Genomic DNA, 17,736 nt, shown 5'->3' on the forward strand with positions numbered 1-17,736 from the left:
TCCTCTGACCCTCTTTCCTCTCATGCTCTCTATCTCTCATTCTCTTTCTCAAATAAATAAATAAAATCTTTAAAAAAAAAATTAAAAAAAAAAAAAAGAACAGTTGGACCGGGAGCTAAGAGTAGATTAGAGAGGCCAGCTGGAAGGCTATGGCACTGTCCAGAAGAGACATGGTGATGGTTTGGACAAGAACAGTGGTGAGGAGAACAGAAGGAATTCAAGAGACATTATAGCAGGAAAAATCACTACGTTTTAGAGATGCATTGGGTATGGGGGATGGTGAGGTAAAGGGAATATCAAGGATGACCTACTTATTAGCCTTTAGTCCAGGAAGATACTCTGTTGTTTTGTTAGTTTGGCATCTCCCCAGGTGAAACACCCTCTTGCCGTCACACACTCAGAGATTAATGCTGAAGAAGTTACCTCTTGCCCCACGATCCTAGAAAAAGCATAGAAGTTGCCAGTTCCTTGTTGTTCTTGCCACCAGTTGACCTCATCTTGTCCTCGGCTGCCTCCATAGCCTTTCCACTTCTCCCTGCTTCTTTTGTTCCTGGCCTCCTGAATGTCGCCTGTCCGTTTGTGTGTCTGAGTCTTTGCACACACAGCTCTCTTTTGGATTCCCTGTTTTCCCAGTCTGGATCTCACTTTTTGCCTTATTTGACCCCCATAGTCAGGAACCCCTTCAGGAAGCCTCCCCAGAGAAAGGTTTCCCCACTCTACTTTGGACATATATATATTTTTAACCTTGAAGCATTTTGGTTACTTTTGAGGTTAGAAGGAGATGGTTATGCACATATACTCATATACTTAAGTTCCCATTAATTTTTTTAGCCAAAGATACAGAAACTCCCTACTGAAGTGGGGCAGCAGGAACAGAACAGCTTGTCTAGCATGCTGTTTCCCTGGCTCCTTAGTTCTCTGGTGGAGACACAGTGGTCAGTGGAATTTGGAGTTCACTGTGGTTCTCCCAGAATTGAGAAAACTTGAATTCTTGCTACATCATTACCTTTTAATACTTAGGGTTTACCTGATCAAGTTCTGAGAGAACTCATGCTATATACTTCCTTTAAAGGAATTTTTTTTAATATTGTCGTCCTTTTTTTGATCCTTGAATCAAATTCAGCATCAGCAAGGCCATGCCATCCTTTGGCAGGAGAAAGCACAGAGCAGCATTTCTTCTAGATTTCTAGTATCTTGAACCCTTTCCCTAAAATTTTCTATCCCTGTGGCCGTTAACATTTCTCTTTGTATTCTTAGAACCTACCACAGCGGCTGGTATGTAGTAGTTGCTTGGTAAATGATAACTGCATGAATGAATGAATAAGTGTAACATTCTGCTTGTAGTATGTGATCTTGCACGCTTGCTTTTTAACCAATGTTTTTAAAAATTGTTTGTTTCCAGTATAATTAACATATGGTGTTATATTAGTTTCAGGTGTAGGATATAGTGATTGAACATATATATATATTAGCACTCACCATGATAAGTATACTCTTGATCCCCTTCCCCTGTTTTGCCTACCTCCCCACCGACCTCCCCTCTAGTAACTGTGAGTGTGTTGTCTATATTTAAGAGTCTGTTTTTTTGTCTCTCTTTTGTTCGTTTTGTTTCTTAAATACCACATATGAGTGAAATCGTATGGTATTTGCCTTTCTCTGATTGACTTATTTCACTTAGCATTATGTCCTCTAGATTCATGTTGTTGCAAATGGCAAGATGTCGTTCTTCTCCATCTATATCTGAGTAATATTCCATTTTACATACATACACCACATCTCCCTTATCCATTTATCTGTTGATGGACACTTGGGTTAGGTCCGTATCTTGGCTATTGTAAATTATGCTGCAGTAAACATTAGGGTGTATATATCTTTCCAAATTAGTGTTTTTGTGTTCTTTGTGTGAATACCCAATAGTGCGATTACTGGATCATATGGTAATTCTATTTTTAATTTTTGAGGAACCTCTATACTGTTTTCTACTCGTGCTGTGGCTGCACCAGTTTGCATTCCCACCACCAGTGCACAGTTTTCTGCCCATTTTTCAAATGGATTATTTGGGGATTTTTTGGTGTTGAGTACCTCTTATCAGATATATCACTTGCAATATCGTCTTCCGTTCAGTAGGTTATCATCTTGTTTTGTTGTTTCTTTTGCTATGGAGAAGCTTTTTACTTTGATCTAATCCCAATAGTTTACTTTTGTTTTTGTTTCGCTACAGCCAATGTCAAAGAAATTATTGCCTGTGCTCTCCTCTAGGATTTTATGGTTTCAGGTCTCACATTTAGGTTATTAATTTATTTTAGGTTTATTTTTGTGCATCGTGTAAGAAGGTGGTCCAGTTTTCCCAACACCATTTGTTTTTTTTGTTTTGTTTTGTTTTAAAGATTTTATTTATTTATTTGAGAGAGCGAGAATGAGAGATGGAGGGAGAGCACATGAGAGGGGGAGAGTCAGAGGGAGAGGCAGACTCCCTGCTGAGCAGGGAGCCTGATGCAGGACTCGATCCCGGGACTGATCCCAGGACTGATCCCGGGACTCCAGGATCATGACCTGAGCCGAAGGCAGTCGCTTAACCAAGCGAGCCACCCAGGCGCCCCCAACACCATTTGTTGAAGAGACTTTTTGCCACTGTATATTTTTGCCTCCTTTGTCGTACATTACTTGACCATATAATTGTGGGTTTATCTCTGGACTCTATTCCATTAATCTGTGTGTCCATTTTGTGCCAGTACCATACTGTTTTGATTACTACAGCTTTATAGTATATCTTGAAATCTAGTATTATTATACTTCTAGTTTACTACTACTTTTTCAGAATTGCTTTGGCTATTCAAGGTCTTTGTGGTTCCACACAAATTTTAGGATTATTTGCTCTAGCTCTGTGAAAAATGCTTTTGGTGTTTTGTTAGGGATTGCATTAAATGTGTAGATTGCTTTGAGTAGTGTGGACATTGTAACAATATTTGTTCTTCCAATCCATGAGCATGGAATATCTTTCCATTTGTTCATGTCTTCTTCACTATCTATCTATCTATCTATTTATTTATCTGTCTGTCAGAGGGGGATAGAGAGAGAGCACAAACAGGGGGAGCGGTAGGCAGAGGGAGGAGAAGCAGGTTCCCCGCTGAGCAGGGAGCCTGTTGCAGGACTTGATCCCAGGACCCTGGAATCATGACCTGAGCCAAAAGCAGATGCTTAACCAACTGAGCCACCCAGGCGTCCCTTTTTCGACATCTTTCATCAGTGTTATATAGTTTTCAGAGTGCAAAGTCTTTCATCTCTTTGTTTAGTTATATTCTTTTTTTTGTGTGTGAAAAACCGAACCTCAAAAAAACCATTTTAATTCCAACCTAACAGCGCCAGGTGCAATGTCTGGGGACAGACTCTGGGTACAATGCTGTGTGGCGACCACTCACTCACACACGGCTCTGAGAAGGCCCCCGAGGGGGACTTACCTTCAGGGGGTTGAGCCAAGGGGGGGAAGGGGTGGCCCCAGAACAGGGGGCAGGGGCAGGCAGGGGGAAAAGGTGCTACTTCTTGGCAAAGGAGATCTTCATGGCATTGTTCTGGGTGATCTTGAAACCCTGCAGTGCGTCACGAGCAGCCCCTGCCTGTACCTCATTGTCAAACTCCACAAAGGCAATGTCGTGCCGCCCAGGGACCAGTCGGACCTCCTTGAAGCCAGGGAACTGGTTGAAAAGCATGGACAGCATGAGCTCGTTGGTCTCCTCGGGCAAGTTGGTGAGGAATAAGATGTGATTTGGTGGATTTTCTGAAAGAGGCTGAGCAGGCGGCATCTGCCCCGGCATAAGCTGCTGCGGGGGCATGGCCCCTGGCGGGATCTGGCCAGGAGCCAGGCCTGGAGGTGGGATCATGCCAGGAGGCGGCATGTAGGGAGGCTGGCCAGGCATGTGGTGCATGATGCGGGGCGCCTGGGTCATCGGGGGCATGCCCGGGACAGGCCCCTGGACAGCCCCCACCACGGGGGCGGCTGCCCCACCTTGTACGGCCTTCTTGGCCGCTGGAGTCTCCTGGCTCTTGGGCTTCCTCTTCTCCCGCTTACGGTCCCGCTCCACGAAGGTGCCCTTCATCTTGGCAATGATATCCGAGTCAGTCTTGGCATACTGAATGCGCATGGGCTTGTCGTAGAAGGGGAAACCCTGCATGGAGCGCAGGGCATTGGTGGCGCTGCTGACCTCCTTGAAAATGACAAACGCCTGGCCCCTCATCTTCAGGCTTCGGGAAACCAGGATATCCAGGATCTGGCCAAACTGGGAGAAGATGGCGTAGAGGGACTTCTTCAGCTCATCCTTCTTGATCTTCTCGTTGAGATTGTTGATATAAATAGTGTGGTTGGGGCGGGTCTCGGGAACTGCCATGGAGAGAGATGCCGAGGTAGAGCAACAGAGCCGCAGCTCCCGCAAGAGCCGCCTCCTACGTTTCTGAGAGTCGACTAACCTAGTTATATTCTTAAGTATCTTATTTTCAGTACAATTATAAATGAGATTGTTTTCTTAATTTCTCTTTCTGCTACTTCATTATTAGTGTATAGAAATGCATCAGATTTCTGTATATTGATTTTGTATCCTGTGACTTGATTAAATTCATTTGTCAGGTCTAGTAGTTTTTTAGTGTGGTCTTAAGGTTTTCTACATACAGTATCATGTCATCTGCAAACAGTGGAAGTTTTACTTCTTACTGATTTCTTCTTCTTGTCTGATTGCTGTGGCTGGGATTTCCAGTACTATGTTGAATAAAAGTGGCAAGAGTGGGTGTTCTTGTCTTGTTTCTGATCTTAGGGGAAAGTTTTTTCCCTTTGAGAATGACGTTAACTGTGGATTTTTCATAGATGGCCATTATTATGTTAAGGTATGTTTTCTCTAAACCTGGTTTGTTGAGAGTTTTTATCATGAATGGATGTTGTACTTTGTCATACACTTTTTCTGCATCTCTTGAAATGAGCATATGGTTTTTATGCTTTCTGTTGTTCATGTGACCTATCACATTGATGGACATGCAAATATTGAGCCACCCTTGCATCTCAGGAGTAAATCCCACTTGACCATGTTGAATTTTTTTTTTTGAAGATTTTATTTATTTATTTGACAGATAGCAAGAACAGGAACACAAGCAGGAGGAGTGGGAGAGGGAGAAGCAGGCTTCCCGCGGAGCAGGGAAGCATGATGTGGGACTTGATCCCAGGACCCTGGGCTCATGACCTGAACTGAAGGCAGCCGCTTAATGACTGAGCCACCCAGGCACCCCTTGAATGATTTTCTTAATATATTGTTGAATTTGGTTCGCTAATATTTTGTGGAGAATCTTTGCATCTGTGTTTATCAGAGATACTGGCCTGTAGTTCTTTTTTTGTAGTGTCTTTACTTGCTTTTTATTTATCTTTGAGTAATGTGTACAATGTGTGTGAATAGCCCATCCATTCACATTACTTGTTTCTTCAGCTAGTGGATGGACCCTTCTGAGATGGATGGGCATAGCTTTTTAGTTTCTATTGATTCCATTCCCTGCCTCCTTGGCTTGCTCTATCCTCTTACCTTCCAATCACACCCTGGTCTCGGGGCTTGGGAAATAATATAGGAGATATAGTCCCTGGCTCATCAAGGAGAGAGCCTCATAGAAGGAGCCTGATGATGAATAGAGGAGGGTGGTGAGGTCTAAGGTTGCTGGAATGGCAAGCTCTCTGGGGTTTTCTGGGACTGTCAAGGGGAGAGGCAAGAAGGGTGTCATGAAGGATGCAGTGATGTAGCCATGTCCTTAAGGGTGAGTAGATGCTTACCATTCACTGCACGTTTACAGAAAGGCTTATTATAGCTCGGTTTAAAGAAAACAGAATAGCTTAAAGATGCAGGTTCTTTTTTTTTTTTTTTAAAGATTTTATTTATTTATTTGAGAGAGAGAATGAGAGAGAGCACGAGAGGGAAGAGGGTCAGAGGGAGAAGCGGGCTCCCTGCGGGACTCGATCCCGGGACTCCAGGATCATGACCTGAGCTGAAGGCAGTAGCTTAACCAGCTGAGCCACCCAGGCGCCCTTAAAGATGCAGGTTCTAACTGGAGTTATTGGTCTCTTGATTGAAGTGCAGATGTCCTTGCCCATCTGCCTCATTCCCTTAATTTGATATGTATTAGCAAAAGGAGAAAATATGTGTGAGGTGTGTGTGTGTGTGTGTGTGTGTGTGTGTGTGTGTGTGTGTGTGTGTTAGATGGATGGATTCAGGTAATGGAACACGGCAGAGTCTGGTCTTCATGAGTTAATAAATCCTGTTGGCTTGTTAGCCAACCATTCCATTGCAGTGTCCCTTCAAGGACTGTCTACCTCATGAACCCTCTTTCTTCTTGGCTTTTAGGGCAGGCTGTCCCTGCTGGATCCCATGTGCGGCTGAATCTCCAGACTGGGGCAAGAGAAGTGAAACTCCAAGAAGAGGACAAGTTCCGAAGTAATTTGAAAGGGTTGAAAAAAGGCAGAAGGTACAGTGACAACCCTAGGGACCGGGAGGTTGACAACATTGATTTTGTAATACTAAAGTAACGACAATGTGATGTTTGTTACCCAAATTCATGTGGCTTTTTTAAAAATTTGAAATTTAGTAGTCTAGAATTTGTGATAAATCTGTCAGGGTTTTGTGGAAGTTTACTTGTAGAATCTTTGGAAAGAAATAGTTTGCAAAGCAAATTGATACTTTAGGAAAGGCTGTAGGGGAAATGCTTAACCTGCTTTAAAAATGAAGCTATTTTTCCCAGTACTTTAAGAGCACCCATTTGAATCCCAGCAATTAATGTGCTGATTACAGATGAGTCATCTATTCATTAAAACAGGCCTGTTAGGCCTTCTGCTTTGCAGTAATACTTCCTTGGTGAACAATAAAATTGCATTTTAAAGTGTTTAATTCAGACTAACTTTTCCTCTTGTTAGTCCATATTAAACAGGCTTTCTTGCAGGATAAAAGTTCTCCAATGGTAAGAGATTGCTTTATTTTTTAATAACCAGTTTAGAGTATTTGATTTTGGACAATTTGTCTCTCTTTTTCTGTTCTTTGCCTTGAATTAGTAAGTATTATTTGCAAGTTCTTTTTTATTTGAGGAGGAGGAGGAGGAGGCATGGGGTTTGCAGGGGCTGCTGGAATTGGGCAATTTGAAAGGTCATAAATACCAATCATGAGGTTTCTAACACAAGGCCCAGCAAATTATGGCCTGTGGGCCATACTGGGACTGCTACTTATTTTTGTACAGCCCACAGCTAAGTTGTTTCTTACATTTTTTTTAACGGTTGGAAAAAAGCAAAAGAATGATATTTCATGGCTTTTAGAGATTTCACTCTCCGTAAATAAAGTTTTATTGGAACACAGTTATGCTCATTGATTTATATATGGTCTGTGGCCACTTTCCTGTTACCTGGCAGAGTTGAGTAGTTGGAATGATTGCCATAAGGCCCATAAAACCTGAAATATTATGTTGTCATACCAAAGAGTTTGATGCCCCTGTTCTAAATACATGCAAGTATTGGCAATCAGCAATGGATTGAGCAGGGTTAGTGTTCCTCAGTCCTTGAATTTTCATTATTTCAACAATATTCTGCGGTTAGATAAGAGCCAGAAAGGGAGCCTAGAGACCCAATTCTTACCTGAGTCATTTCTTTGATGTACTCAGCAAAAGGTTATTCAGCCTGTCCATATGTACCTTCAGTCCTGTAGCACCCACAACCCCACAGAGCAGCCTACTCAGATGTGGGTAGTTTTTAAGTGTTAGAAAATTTGATTGTATATGATGATAAGATACGGAGATATTTGTCCTCCACACAGTCACTCCATACTGGGGAGGATCTTTATCTTCGCCCATCTCTCTTGATAGGCTTATACCTGGAGGCCATATGATGATTCATTTCTCACAGTCATCGAAGAAAGAATAAAATTTCATTGTTGTAACCCCTGCCAAGCTCCCTCCATCCCTAGCACACATATTATGCACACATATATCAGTGTCTCAGAGTATGTCAGGAGGTCTTTTATCACCTCTGTGCCAAGTCTTATTTTCTAAATAAAAAGGCTGTTTTATTCTTGATTTAAGAATATTGAATTAGGAGCTTGATTAATTTGGAATTTGTTGATTTTACTACTGTGGAAAGTTCTTTTTCCAGTACCTGACCATAGATCTTCAGTAAGATTGCTAAATGCTTTATTGGTTGCTCTTATCTTTTTAGAATAGAAATCAGAGTTATTCATGTGGTCTGTAATAGGCACACCATAAGAGAGAGATACCTGTTCTATTTCTACTTCTTTTCTCCTTCGGAATGTTTCCGAGGGTTCTGGTCTGGAATGGCTTCCAGGGTATACTGGACATATCCTCTTCCTTCTCAGCATTTATTAGTAGTGGCAAACCTGTCTGGACAGCAACCCAAAGGCATGGACAAGCTGGTGTGGGTTTCACTGCTGTAAGCTCGGTAAATCTCTGGTTGCCTTCGATGGTGACTTCTTCCTTCTGCTGTGGACCTCATCTCGGGCTCCTCCAATTCCACTTAGAAGTGTCTTCCTGGTGCTTCAGTACCAGAATGGGAACAGAGGCCAAAGGTCAGGGATCATTTCCACAATTGTTACAGTATTTTGATTATCTGCTTATTCTGTTTTGGGGGACAAGACAGACAAGACCCATATCTTTCCATAAGATTGTCAAAGAGGTTGGTGATCACAGAGTTAAGAACCACTGGCTAAGGAGAGGTGGGGATTGTCCATTTAGCCTAATCGATTACATGGCAGCCTGTCCACCAGTTCTGCTGGATATGGGACTGGCCACACTGCTAACTAGAGCTGTAATGACTCTGGGCTATAAAACCTGGGATAAGGCATCTGACTCTGACTTGTTTCAGAGGCCTCTCCTGGCACTGCCTTCAGTGTATATTTGGTTCCTAGCAGCAGGGTTTTCTCTTGTTATTTATGTCTTAGGCATTGTCATCTCCACTGGTTTTAGTCCATATTCCTGTCAACATCCCAACCTTGTATCTGTCTTTTTTGCCCTGGAACAACCATCTTCTTTGAATCACCCTCTTTTGTTCAGAGGGATGAGGGACAGTATACATCCAGGTTTTCCCATCTTGAGCATTTAACATGGTACAATACAGCATTGTGGTTAAGGGAGTGGGCCAAAGACCGGGCCATTTTCTTGCTCCATTCATTCATTTCACAAAAGACCTATTGAGTGCCTATGTGCCACACATTAGAGGTACAGTAGTAAACAAAACAGGATGTCAGTGTTAGAGAGGCTGGCCGGCAGAAAAACAGAAAAATAAAAATGCAAGTGAAGTAATTACAGATAGTGGTAGAATGTAGGGAAGAAATAAGCAACGTAATCAATCCCTAGGGAAGGCCACTTTAAATAGGATGGTTTGGAAGACCTCATTAAGATGATGTCTGAACTGAGATTTAGTCATGCAAAGAGTTAATTTTACAGGGTTAAGGTTAGAGCATCTCAGGCAGGGAGAAAAAGAAGAGTCTCCAGCTTTGTCAAGGAAGAGACTTCATCAAGTTTGGGAAACAGGAAAATGACCAGGGTGACTAGAGAGTAGGAGAAGGAAGAAGAGTAATAGATGATTTTGGAGAGTGGCCTGATGAGGGGCCAGATCATGTGGAGTTTGGAGGTGCATGTTGAGCGGTCTTCATTTGAGTAGAACTGTAATGGAAAGCCAGTGGAGGATTTGGGGTGGGAGAGTAGTTTAATATGATGTAATTTAACAAAGTCAGTCTAGTTGCTGTGTGTATGGAGAGTAGATTGAGGGTGGACAAAAGAAGCAGAGAGAGACAATTAGGGTGTCATTTCAGTAGATCAAGTAAGACATAATGGTGGCTTAGTCTAGCGTGTCATGATGGAGAGTGGTTGGGTGTGGAGATTTAATTTGGAGGTAGGGCCAACAGGACTTGCTTATGATAAAGATTTAGGGGTTGACGAAGGTGGTGGGGGAGGTATTTGAGATAAAGCCTCATTTTGGAATTTAACACAGCTAGGTTCTTAGAAGTACCATTTATTGAAATAGAAAAGATTGAGAAAGGAACAGATTGATGGGGAGAAACATCAAGACCTATGTTTTAGATGTGGTAAGTTTGAGGTGCCTGATGAACATCTGAGATCCATGATATATATCAGGTAGTTGTACCACAGTCTGGCTCGTACTCAGGGGAGAGGATTGGTTAAAGATGTAAATTTGGACATCATTGCCTGACATATTTTATTTAGTTTTAAAGATTTTATTTTTTTGAGAGCACCAGCGGCGGTGGGGGGAGGGGCAGAGGGCGAGGGAGAAGCAGACTCCTCGCTAAGCATGGAGCCTGATGTGGGGCTTGATCCCAGGACCCCACGTTCATGACCTGAGCTGAAGGCAGATGCTTAACCGACTGAGCCATCCAGGTGCCCTGCGTGACAGATATTTTAAAAGAACTAGGGAAGCATATGGAGATAGAGAAGATTGTTCAGGATTGAACTCTGAGGCATTCAAGTATATAGGGTTCAGGTAGGAGATGAGGAACCAACAAAAAAGAGAAGGAGGGAAGAAGGGGAAGAAACAGCAGAATGTAGTAACAAGAAGCTAGGAAGGAGAGTGTTTCAACGAGGGAGGGGTGAGCTGTGTAAATGCTGCAGAGCAGTGGAGGAGCATGACATGAGTGAAGAGTCCCATTGGATCTGGTCGTCCATTATTTTAGTAATTTTGATGAGAAGTTTTATTAGGCTGTGGGAACTGAATCCGGATTAGAGCAAATGGCAGTGTAGGTAGCAGTCACGAAGATGAGAATAGTGAGTTAAGACAATGTGTTCATAAAGTTCTACCTTGAAGGGGAGCAGGGAAATGGCATGATAATTAGAGACCCTGGAGTCCAAAGAGTGTTGGTATATTCAAAGGAATAATCCAACCAAAGAGAGAAATTGAAGATGCAGACAAGAGGGAGCAGTATAATTATGGGAGTTAAAGCTTTTGAAAAGGGAAGTGGGATCTGGAACATAAGTCTATTAAAAGCAGGGACACTGTTATCCATTTGCCATAGAAGGGAAAGCAGACGATGTATATTTGGTGCAGGTTGGGGTATAGAGGTGATGAGGGGAATAGGAAGGTGTTCTTGATGATAGCGTCTATTTTTCTGAGTGAAGAATGAAGTGAGAATACCACCTGAAGATGATTTGATGTCTGTGTGTGCAGTCACACATATGCACACTTGTATGTATGTGTAATTTGGGCTGAGAATGGGTGATGGTAAGCGGCCTGGAAGAGTGGCACTTCAGGTGGTAAATAGAGCATTGAGACATGATGGGATTTGTTCCGACCAAGTCTTAGAGGACGGAGGGGTAATCCGTTCAAGCTGTGCCCCCAAATACTTATCTCTCTCTTAGGGATAAGGGGCAGGGCAGTGGCATCCTCATGCTTTCTGGCAGCGGGTGATGCTCTTCTGGAAGAGGGATCATCTTCCCTACCTCGTAGGATTGTGGTAATCAGTTGAAGGAAATAATACTTTTAAAAGGATTAAAACAGTGACTGACACATGGTTAAGTGTTCAATAAATGGGAGTGATTAGCTATTATTAATTAGTTTATGAGGATTGAGGTTTAGAGAAGAAAAGTGTTTTTCTCAGGGCTCTAAGGGGTCTCTGGGATGAATCAAAGACTAAATGGGCAAAGCCCTAAGAACATGTGCCTTTCATAAGAGCTGAGGCCTGCTGGCATCTTGACTGTTTGACTGATATGCTTATCTGGCCCAGAGCAGCCCATTAGCGCCTTCCTTCCCCACCTGCATATATCTCCTGGGTTATCCTTAAACCATCCCCCCCTCCACAACTGCCTCCCCCCGCCCAGAGCTGGACAGTCTTGTCAAGCACAGACTACATTCCACACTTACTTTGTCCATGTCACTCTTGGTCTTACCTCTCTGTTCACTGATCAGAAGTCACCTTTGGTGGCAAAACCCACTCCCCATTCCATGAATGCCTTCTCTCCAGTCAAGAAGAATGGTCATGGCTTGGATCAGCTCCAAGGGGCTTTGAGAAGACACCACTCGAGTCTTCACCAGGTTCTTGAGATTACATCCACATTGGTTACTTTCCTCCCTCTCCTCGGAGGCTGACTTTGGAATACGGTTGGCTTTGCATCTAGTCCTCGATAACTCAACCTTATTCCTTGGTCAGATTGACACTTAGCTCCTGCATTTACTCTGTGCCCAGGAGGTGGTTTTGAAGGTGTGAATTTATCCAGCCTGTTTTTGTGAAGAAAGATTGCCTTGTGAAATCAGGCCAAGCACATGTTGGCGGGGGGTGGGGGGGGCTCAGGTCTCCATTAGTCCCTTTACTAGAAGAATAGAAATAGGGTGCTTGTTATATCCTTTGTGCCCACTATCCTCCAGGAGGTCCTGCCTGTCACATGCTGACAGAACAGCATTGCACTGTCATTCCAGACATACTTCTGCCTTTGTAGCTGGCTGAGAGCTCTCTGTCCATGGTAGGCCTCTGTCTGCCCCATGGCATTTCCTCCTCTTTCATGAAATGACCCCATCTTTGGCTGTGTATTTCCTCCTTTAGCTTCAAGGTCAGACTACCTGTTGGACTTGTGGCTGACCAAAAGCAAAGCTAGAGTGGTGCACTCTGAGTTAGAGCTGGCCTGGCTTACCTTGTTTTGGAGTGCCAGCCCCTGTGGTGGGGGGGGTGTTTTTTTCTTGGGAAAGATGGTGCCTCCTTCCTGACTCTCACCTTCTCTTTGGACAGGCTGGACATCAACACTAACACCTACACATCTCAGGACCTCAAGAGTGCACTGGCAAAATTCAAGGAGGGGGCAGAAGTGGAGAGTTCAAAGGAAGACAAGGTGTGTGATACTCTTTCCAGGGAGTTAGTAAGCCTACTGGACGGCCTTGAAGGGAATCACTTCTGCCTGAAGCTGTTAAAATAAACATGGGGTATAATAATAATATTGTAAAATAATTTAAAGGGCAGTTAGTGCCAAATAAATAATCCTTTATAGACAATTTAAAAATATATACCAATGCTGGGAGCATTTCATTGTTTAGGATCCACCTTTGCGTTATCTGTTTGGGGAAAATGAAGCACAAAGCAGAGATAATCATACTCTTCATTATCACAGACAAGAGTGAGGTGAATGGAGATTAAAACACAGATCTCCTCACTTACACTTGGATTGGACACAAGCTTAAAGAAGAGAGGAGCTGGGCTGGGAAGGAAGCCTTGATCCTTGTCCATGTCTTTTGAACATGTAGCAAATGTATTCCTGTTCCAGGGCTCATGTTACTTAAATGTACAGTGCAGGGGTGGAACAAGAGGATGGCTGAGGTTTCCTCCAGTTCTAAATGTGTGTACAAACTAAGGGAATGAGAAGAAGAAAGAGGCAGAATTGCAGCCCCTTGCTATGCCCCTCATGTCTGGGAGAACTTATGTGTACAGACTTATACCAGAAAGAAATCTTAAACTTGAGATGGAGCACAAACTCATGTGATAGAGAATTCCCACATCATTTAAAAAAAAAAAAATTGTTGTTGTTTTTGTTGTTGTTGGACAAGAGAGAGCGAGCGAGAGCATGAGCACAAGCAGGCGGAGCAGCAGAGGGAGAGGGAGAAGCAGACTTTCTGCTGAGCGAGAGCCCGATCTGGGGCTTGAGCCCCGGACCCTAGGATCATGACCTGAGCTGAAGGCAGATGATTAACAGACTGAGCCACCCAAGTTCCACTCCCATATCATTTTTTTACACTTCCATTTGAGTCCTTGAAAGAAGCTCCTCTGATGGCTACTTTAGAGACCTTTCTAAGTTCTCCCTTCCTCTTATCCCCCTCACAGTCCTCTTTTGCTTTGTCGTCTGCCAGTGCCCCAGAATCCTGGCAGTATCTTGGAGGTGCAGCATCAGGTTCTTGACAGCTTGTATGTTAACTGGAAGAAGCCTTGGGTCCCTCAGATCCTTTAGAGCTAAGCGTTTCTGAGACAAATGAGCTTTTTTTTTTTTTTTTTTTGGGTGTCGGGGAGGACCTCATTAGGATGTGTTAATATGCAGACCATGTTCTCCATGTCTTTCCTCATCTTAGCGAAGTCACATCTCCCAGTATGGAGAGTGTATGTGGTATGAGAAGATGAGTAGCAGGATGGCAGTGGTAGCAGCAGTGGTTGTAGGAAGGTGATAGATAAAATTTCATCCTACCACAGGTTAGGAGGGTGAGGAAAATCAAATCCTCTTACCTGGTGAAGCGGAGGTGAGCAGAGGAGAGAGGTGTGTGCTTAGGTGCTTACAGCAGAGATTGATGTTCCTGTGGCCAGGGGTTGGGTTCATTCTCACTCATCATCCCCTCACCATGGGCTCCATGTGGGCCTGATGGGAACATAGCAGTCAGCCCCTGATCCATGTCTTCTCTGTGGGTGGAAGACCCACTCTACCCCATCTCTTCTCTTTGTTCTCTTTTAATGGTATTCTTTCCCATAGTAAAGTTTGTATAGAAAAGTATGAATATTAAAATATTTTTTAACCTCACACCTGTCAGAAGGGCTAAAATTAACAACTTGGGAAACAAGTGTTGGTGAGGCTGTGGAGAAAGGGGAACCCTCTTACACTGTTGGTGGAAATGCAAACTGGTGTAGCCATTCTGCAAAACAGTATGGAGGTTTCTCAAAAAGTTAAAAATAGAACTACCTTATGATTTAGGAATTGCACTACTAGGTATTTACCCAAAGGATACAAAAATACTGATTCAAAGGGATATATGCACCCCGATGTTTATAGCAGCATTATCAACAATAGCCAAATTATTGGAAAGAGGCCAAATGTCCATCAACTGATGAATGGATAAAGAAGATGTGGTATACCTACACAGTGGAACATTACTCAGCCATCAAAAGGAATGAAAGCTTGCTACTTGCAGTGACGTGGCTGGAGCTAGACTGTATTATGCTAAGGCAGAGAAAGACAAATACCATATGATTTCACTCATATGTGGGATTTAAGAAACAAAACAGATGAACATATGGGAAGGGGAAAAAAAGAGAGAAGGAAACCATAGGGGATTCTTAATGATAGAGAACAAACTGAGGGTTGCTGGAGGGAGGTGGGTGGGGGATGGGCTAGATGGGTGATGCTCATCACTTGTGATGAGCATTGGGTATTGTATGTAAGTGATAAATCCCTGAATTCTACTCTCTTTTTTTTTTAAGATTTTATTTATTTATTTGAGAGAATGAGATAGAGAGCATGAGAGGGGGGAGGGTCAGAGGGAGAAGCAGATTCCCTGCTGAGCAGGGAGCCTGATGCGGGACTTGATCCCGGGACTCCAGGATCATGACCTGAGCCGAAGGCAGTCGCTCAACCAACTGAGCCACCCAGGCGCCCCTGAATTCTACTCTTGAAACCAATATTGCACTGTATGTTAACTAACTAGAATTTAAGTAAAAATTTGAAAAAATAAAAAAAAAACCCAAATTAAGATTAAAATAGAAAAAATATTTTTTAAATGCGAAAGCAAGAGATTAAGTTTTCGGTTGATTTTTTTTTTTTTTTTTTTTTTTTTTTTGCAATTAAAAAGAATCCTTTCCCATTGCAAGAGGAGATCCCAGTATCAGTACCCAAATGCAGGATCCTTATTCAAGCTGGTATAAGTCAGCTGCTGTTTGGAAGATAAGGCTGCCATACTCCTTACTTCTATGGAGTGTAGGTGGTTGGCTTCTTCACTGAGGTGCTAGAGCCTGGGGTTTTTCTCCTGCTTTCATTTGGAGCCTGTTGGGATTGACTCAGCTCATCGTCAGTGCCCTTGGGACTGGCAAATAAATTGACTTGAAGTAGGTTGGGGAGTTTCTGACATGTTTCAAGCTCTTGGCTGCAGATGGCATTAACACCAGTGTATTAAACGTAAACATTTTAACTGCTTGCTGAAAAGGAAGATTCAGTCAGTTAGAGAAATCTTAAAACTAATACCCAAAATTTCCAGGATACAAAAAAAACAAACCTTGAACTAATAGATAATAGATGCCAACAGTGAGATGACACAGGAGTTTGAATTACCTAAAAAGGATTTTAAAGCAGTTATAAAAATCATTCAACAATTTTTTTGTTTACCAGTCTTTAAACTCAAGTTGTGTGGTGGCTTGCAAGAACAGGATGGTGCTTTTGCTATTTATAAAAGCAATACTGTCAAATATTGTGCCGTATCCTATCATTTGAGTGAATGTTTTTTTTACTTGATATTTTAGGGAGAAGGGCATCAATTCTATTGTATATGTTCGTACCTTAGATTTAAATGAATCAGTCCTTCCCAGAACCCCTTGCCATGTGGAAAAACTCCATCTAGCCAGACACATTTGGACTGTTGAATCTGATCCCTTTATACCTCTATTACCATATAAATGGCTTGATGCCCTATTTTATTATGTCAGCTGTTGTTCACCTGTATCCTATAAATTGTTCCATTTAAAAACATGACCTTTTTAAACTTTTGATGCTGGACAAGATAAAGTAGACGCATTTCTTAATATTACTCCTGCTAAGGACAACTAAAAACCTTGGACATAATACTAAAAGCACAAATATAAGACGACTCTAAAAGGTGGGAAGAAGAAAGCAGACTGGCTAGTGACCTTGGAACTTGAAGAATAACATGATAGTGAGTTCCTTGGGCATTCTTTTTGCTCTTTGTATATCCCAGAGTGGGCATTCGAGAGGCCCACATCCAGGACATGCCAACAGGTACAGATAGAAAAAAACCCTAAAAAAGACCTGTTCTTTGTAGAGAAATTGCTAGGAAAAGGGCAGCCTAATAGAACTTAAACCCTTTTTGACAATATCTGTCCTACTTTAGCCAAAGACAATGGAAATCTCCCACCCCACCCTTAGTACCAGTGGAAATTGAAGGGAAACTCGGACTTCCACCTCCCACTTTGTGGTAGCAGGCTGCACTCTCATTCCTCCACCAGAGTGGTGTCAGCAGAGGCCGAGTGGGTAGACTGAACTTCTACCCCCATCTCTGGCAATGATATGATATGATGCAGTATTCTGCTTCCTTGACCAAGGTGGCATCAGTGAGCCTTGAACAGAGAGCTGGAATTTCTACCCTCTGCCCAATGGTAGGATACTATTCTCTGTTTCCCCTGCTGATGTGGTACCAGCAGATACCAAGTATGGAGCCTGGTTTTCCACCCTCTACATTGGGGGTAGCAAGCTGCTTCTCCTGTTGGGGTGGTGTCGGTAGAGGTCAAGAAGGATATTTGAATGTCTTCTGCCTGACACTACCAAGGTGGTTTTTCACTTGGAGCAGAGGTGATGCCATTGTGTGTGTTGGTCGGGGTGGGGGGAATGGGTGGTGGTGAATGGAGAATTGTAGTCTGACCTTCTACTTGGTGGCACTGAGATAGTGTGAGGCATCATTTTGCTCCCCACTCTGGGACATTGTCCGTGAGGGTAAGTGAGGAGCCTGAACTTCCACCCTCACACCAGCATCAGTGAAGCAGTGTTTCAGTTCCCCCAGCAGGGTGATAAAGAGGCCAAGGAAGGACTTCTTGTCCCAATGTAGAGTGTCCAGTGGTGGCAGGTCATGTTCTTCCTCCTCCTAACTAGAGAGTGGTGGTAGGATTTTGGAGAGAAGGGAGCTGGAGAAAAAGATTTCACAAATGAAATTTTGGGCATATTCTCTGGTGACCCACATGAGAAACTGACCAGAATTAACACAGCAAAAGATTTGATAACTGAAACGCAGTGTGGAATACTGCCAGG

The 17,736-nt window shown here is 43.0% G+C and overlaps 2 protein-coding genes across 6 annotated transcripts in view; one reads left to right on the plus strand and one right to left on the minus strand.

Moving 5' to 3' along the window:
• SIL1 (SIL1 nucleotide exchange factor) overlaps positions 1-17,736 on the plus strand; it is a 214,269-nt gene that overhangs the window by 110,577 nt on the left and 85,956 nt on the right. For all 5 annotated transcript variants that reach the window (XM_025852270.2, XM_073887800.1, XM_073887798.1 and 2 more), the window contains 2 exons: positions 6,366-6,486; positions 12,747-12,846. In XM_025852270.2, coding sequence (XP_025708055.1) covers positions 6,366-6,486; positions 12,747-12,846 — 221 coding nt within the window. The remainder of the gene's footprint in view (positions 1-6,365; positions 6,487-12,746; positions 12,847-17,736) is intronic.
• LOC112808976 (U1 small nuclear ribonucleoprotein A) lies at positions 3,309-4,453 on the minus strand. The gene has a single exon (XM_025852271.2). It carries the CDS (start codon positions 4,380-4,382, stop codon positions 3,534-3,536), a length of 849 nt encoding a protein of 282 aa, XP_025708056.1. The 5' UTR covers positions 4,383-4,453; the 3' UTR covers positions 3,309-3,533.

The sequence above is a fragment of the Callorhinus ursinus genome, unplaced genomic scaffold (genome assembly GCF_003265705.2).
Source record: "Callorhinus ursinus isolate GAN/ISIS: 27379988/994484 unplaced genomic scaffold, GSC_fseal_2.0 scaffold83, whole genome shotgun sequence".
Taxonomy (NCBI): domain Eukaryota; kingdom Metazoa; phylum Chordata; class Mammalia; order Carnivora; family Otariidae; genus Callorhinus; species Callorhinus ursinus.

Coding starts and splice junctions, on each gene's coding strand:
- LOC112808976 (XM_025852271.2), bottom strand. CDS start 4,382: ATGGCAGTTCCCGAGACCCGCCCCAACCACACTATTTATATCAACAAT.